Consider the following 5540-nt stretch of genomic DNA (forward strand, 5'->3'; position numbering starts at 1 on the left):
ACCTTTCGTCTATGTTGAATGTTCATTTAAGCATCAAATCATAACTTCCCTTCCAATGAAACACACATAGCTTGTCAGGTTGATATGGAAAACAGACTTGTTTGCGAAAACTGCCGTCAAAAGTTTTCAGCCTCGACCACAGCCGAGACCGTTATTTGCCCGCATTGCCGTGAGGTTAACCCCAATCGGCCGCTAAGGAAACAGTCGCCGACGCCTGCCGGTGGAGACCAAGACAGTTTAGTTCTCTCACTCATACGCAACTTGCTATGCAGAATCCTGTTGTATTGTCCCCTGCGACCGCAATTGGCTTCGGGGCAGTCGTCGGACCGTTACCCTAAGACTTGCGGTCTGGATAAAGTTGGGGAATTGGGTGACAAACGTGCCGTGCTTTGTGGTGTGAGCTACAAAAAGTGGAAGTATAAGCTCAAAGGTACCATAAACGATGTGTTCAACATGAAAAATTTGTTGATTGAACAGTATAAATATGAGGAGGAAAACATGCTACTTCTCACAGGTATTTTATCATTCATCTTATCTTCTATGCCACGTTTCAAAAACGTTTGCTTGTAGATTTGTGATATGTTTCCTAAAACTTGTCCAAGTTATAAGGTATAATATCATAAATACATTTTAATGTTCGATTAAATAGCTATTTTAATTTATATTATTTTAGAATATTTAATGTTCGATTAAATAGCTATTTTAATTTATATTCTTTTAGAATATTTTGATATTCGATGTTTTTTTTAGAATAAAAAAGTTTTTCTAGAAATGTAATTTGATAGTTAACATTTTAAAATAGGGTTTTTTTTAACTTATCAAAGGACCTCAATGTTTAGAGAGATTATTGTTCGTCTTGGTTCAAGCAGTTACGTCAAAATATTTAAAAAAAAAAGTTAATTTTGATAAACAGGCTAATTTTGATATTATATGAAGTTAAAATGAGATCCAATTTAAGCAATGAAAGTGGGGATTGTGAATCGGCAGAGGAACAACCAGACGCCCGGCTTATACCAACGAAGGCAAACATCGAGAACTGCTTGAAATGGCTGGTGAAGGACTGCAAATCAGGTGATTCGCTGGTTTTCTATTACTCCGGCCATGGGTTACGGCAACCTGATTTTGAAAACGACGAGCTTGATGGGTTCGACGAGACGATCTGCCCTGTTGATTTTCTGAAAGAAGGCATGATCCTCGACAATGACATCTATGACACCATTGTTAAACCGCTCATTCATGGTGTCAAGCTTCATGCCATTGTTGATGCTTGCCATAGCGGAACTATTCTTGATCTAGAGCACGTCTATGATAGAGAAAAGTAAGTTCCACATTTCCATGACTGATGTATAAATATACATATGTATGTGAAGTAATGCGCTTTAGATGTTCGATCATTTGACTCAATGGATGCGTGCTTTTGTTTTATTGAGAATCGGATTCTAATATCTTCCTCCTATGGCTAGAAAGGAATGGACAGATAACAAGCCTCCATCGGGGAAGAGAAAACAAACAAGGGGTGGAAAAGCTTATTGTATCAGTGCTTGTGAAGATGACCAGGTTGCTGCTGACACAACTGTGAGTAAACAATAAACTACTCATATATATATACTTTGAAGGATTAATATACAAATTTGGAACATAATTTATTAATTAACCTTTTACAAAATTAGCATCTATATTTCTCTTGACAAATTTGATACATGTATTTGTTAAAAGTTACACATTTTGGACATTGAAGTTTACATTTTTACATGGTATTTCAACAACCAAAAACGGGGTACATGTTAAAATTGTCTAATTCATGTACCATATTGTAGTCATTTTTAAATTCATGTACCATATTGGTTCACAAATGTGTAACTTTTGATAAATACAAGTAGTAAATTTGTTCGAAAAACACTAGTACCACATTTATAAAAGGTGATGAATTCAAGGTAAAATAACTGCAGGCATTTAGTTCGAAGCAGATGAGCGGTGCATTGACATACATTTTAATAGAAGTTGTAAGAGGAAACCCAGGTATATCATACGGGAAATTACTTGACAAGATGCAAGACAAAATCGATCAAGCTAACCAGCAAGGTTGCGCCGGTGGTTCTGGATTTTTAAGCACAATTTGTGGTCCCAATCTCACACAGGTAATTCTTAACAAGTTGCGATTTATAATTCGAACAAAATTAACACGAATTATAGTCATTTCCTTTTTTTAATAGATGGTATGATCATAAAATAATATTCATTCAGTTTTTTTTTCTTAGATTATTGATAATGTACACACCTTGCAAACACAGGTGTTCGAGCTCAAATCCTCTAGGGAGAACAATATTCCATTTTACCACTTACACAACTCATTGAGTTTGAATTATGACCATTTCTAGAACTAAAGAACTGATTCATCCAATCATACATTAAGACAAGATTTTCATCCTTATATCATACCTAATTTGCAGTTTCAGTCCATTTATTTTAATTTAACATGACTGGATCCTCTTACTATCGGAGGATCAAATCGTGCCAAATTAAAATATAAAGACTATATTCCCAAAATGAATATAATTCAGGAAGGAAAATGGTAATTTGACCTAAATATAATAATATACAAAATTTGTACGTGTGTTTAATTTTTCTTTCTTTTGAGTGCGTCATCGAGTATTTACAAATTTTCTTGTGATATAAACAGAGGCCTCTTCTTTCAGCTTCTGAAGAGTTCGACATTTACCAGACCAAATTTCAACTGTGATTGTACATACATACATACATACATAGTTGAAGCAACGTATAGAAGGTAGCTTTGGAGAGCCAAAGGTTTCATTTATTGGGGATATCTTCAAGTGGAGTTCTCTGGTAAATTACAAGGAAATGGAAATCTTTGTACAATGTACACTCAAATCTTGGTTCATTTAGCTAATGGAACAATGGAAGTAAAAGTTGAAGAAAGGTGTATCATCGCTTTTTCATTGGTCTTGGTAACTTGAGTTGATTTTTCTTTTCTATTGTAAAAATTTAAGGGTAAATTGTACTAATAAATCACTCGATATTTATGGCATTTTCACTTTAGTCGCTGAATTTTTAAAACTAGCATTACAATTACTAATTCTTTTAAAAAGTCTACCCCTAAAAAACCCAGAGCTTCCAAATTGACCGTCTCTACTCGAATAACCTATGTTGTCGTCATTTAATGTTCTTTAGATTGTCACCGTCACTAAAACAACATCTACCATACTCAACATCTACCATACTCGAGAGCTTTACTATCTTTTCACGACTATGTAATCATTCATCATTATCATTTCATCCAAGTTCTAAACAAAATCAAAACTCCTTTACTATCCACGACCAAATCAACTGAAACTTAAATCATCATCGCCAATCGTATTTGGTCACTGCTCGCAGTCACAACTACCAATAACAACAGATGATAAAAAATAACAAAAGCAAGTAAATAAATAAAGAAAAAAAAAGTAGTAAACAATAACGTCAGAAATGAAGATGAAATGAGGCGATGATATGGTACTTTTACTCGGCTTCGGGCGAATCTAAACGAGGGAATTGATTGAGGAAAAGAAGAACCATTTAGTGGTGACGACAATAAGAAGAATGGCGTGCCGTGATGGTGCAAATGATCCGAGCAACGACAGCAACCATAGTAAAATTTAATGATTATAGTGCAAGTTTAAAAGTTCAATGAGCAAAATTAAATTACTGTCAAATTTAAGTGTAGCATCTGTAATAAAAGAAGTTAATATTTTGTCTTAAAAAGAAAACCGTATTCTCCAAACATTAGAAAACACAGCATCTTGTTTATGCGGATAGTCTCACTGTTTTAATAATTAATCAATTAGAAACCCATTTAAATTGTGCATTATATTATTTTCATTAATTTTTACGAAGTCAAGTCAACAGAAAAAACCGGTTGAAGTTTAAGCTTGGGTTTTATAACTTGTTTCTACCGACGATGTTTAGCTGTCACCGTTAATTAAAAAGCAAAAACCACAGTTACTGTCTGTTACCGAAATCCACGAACATGTGACTAACTATATATGTTTCTGTTGGAAGTGTAGATGGACAATCAGTAATTTATACCACTGGAACTATTATTAATACGAGGCAAAATACGTTACAATGACGTTGCCCCAATATTACAATACTACAACTCTTGTTGTGGCTAGTTTACGAACACAACCTTAATATTCTAAGCTTTGCTAAGCTTCACCCTTTCTCTCTAATAGCTTTGCTAAGCTATTTCTCATTCTAGCTTTTCTAAGCTATCTTCATATTCCTTCTCTTTCACTTTGCATACATTTATATTAATGCTAAAGACATATATTTATAAGGGTAATTAACCTCCTTAATGAAAGATCTAGGCATTTCCAAATTCTTTTTGTATTGTCACATGGAGTTCCTTGTCTTAATGAAATTCCCTTCCATCATCAATTGTCACATGTTTATTTTTCATGCGTAGTTCTTAAGTAATTCAAGATCATGCTTCATTAATCAAGAATCTTCTAGCGTTTGCCACCTTTTGCCAACTTTGACAATTTCAACTTGAAATCAAGTTTGATTTCTAACACTTCCCCTCAAACTTGATTTTTCATTCCAATCTTTTCTCCACTTGTCATCTCCAATTGATTCTTCATTTGTTATGAGATCACTCTTTGCAAAGAGACTGAATAGTGAAACATTATTTAATTCATAATCGTTGTACCTTTCTGGTATTCTTCTCTCTCTTGTGGATCTTCGAACTTCTGTGGGAGGTGCTTCAGAATTTTTTATTATGTTGCTAGCATCGCTGCTGCTGCTTGACAACGATGGTACATTTTGTTGAGGACCTTGATCATCAGCTTGTTCATCTTGATTGATAAGATCGTCATCTTTGTCTTTATCTTCATTAAAAAATAGTCCTTCAACTTTATTTTCTTCTTTGCTCCACCTCTAATATTCTGCTTCATCGAACTCGACATCTCTTGAATCAGGAACGTGGGCATATGTGATGCACCCAAAAATCTTGAGGTGTCCAACTCCTGGTTTTTGACCACTCCATGCTTCGTTTAGCGTCACATACTTCACACTTTTTGTTGGACATCTGTTCAATAAGTAAAATGCACATTGAACTGCTTCAGCCCATAAATTTCTTGGTAGATGTTTACATTTTATCATGCTTCTTGCTATGTCAAGAATTGTACGGTTCTTTCTTTCTACAACTCCATTTTGTTGTGGCGTGTATCTAACTGCCAGCTGATGGATGATGCCATGCTCTTTACAGAATTCTTCAAATAAATTTGATGTATATTCGCCTCCTCTATCTGATTTGAGTATCTTCAAATATTGACCGCTTTGTTTTTTCGCCATTGCTTTAAATTCTTTCAATTTTTCCAGCGCTTCTGATTTTTCTTTCAAAATGTAAATCCAACATTTTCTACTAAAATCATCAATAAAAGTTAGGTAGTACATGTTACCGCCAAGCGATAGTATGTCAAAAGGACCGGCTATATCTGTGTGTACTATCTCCAGCGGTCTTCAGGCACGCCAGGATCTACCAA

At 34.6% G+C, this 5540-nt stretch overlaps 1 protein-coding gene across 2 annotated transcripts; it reads left to right on the forward strand.

Moving 5' to 3' along the window:
* Positions 1 to 2965, forward strand: LOC120163691 (metacaspase-1-like). Of its 2 annotated transcripts, none has more exons than XM_039173555.1 (5): positions 1 to 514; positions 988 to 1318; positions 1464 to 1575; positions 1950 to 2138; positions 2697 to 2965. In XM_039173555.1, the coding sequence occupies exons 1-5, from the start codon at positions 85 to 87 to the stop codon at positions 2787 to 2789; spliced, it is 1155 nt and encodes a 384-aa protein (XP_039029486.1). In that variant the 5' UTR covers positions 1 to 84; the 3' UTR covers positions 2790 to 2965. The 2 variants fall into 2 exon arrangements, with proteins under 2 accessions (XP_039029486.1, XP_039029487.1); XM_039173556.1 differs by having other exon boundaries at positions 2681 to 2963.
* Positions 2966 to 5540: the final 2575 nt, after the last annotated feature.

Source organism: Hibiscus syriacus, unplaced genomic scaffold (genome assembly GCF_006381635.1).
Source record: "Hibiscus syriacus cultivar Baekdansim isolate YM2019G1 unplaced genomic scaffold, ASM638163v2 tig00111493_pilon, whole genome shotgun sequence".
In the NCBI taxonomy this organism is placed as follows: Eukaryota; Viridiplantae; Streptophyta; class Magnoliopsida; order Malvales; family Malvaceae; genus Hibiscus; species Hibiscus syriacus.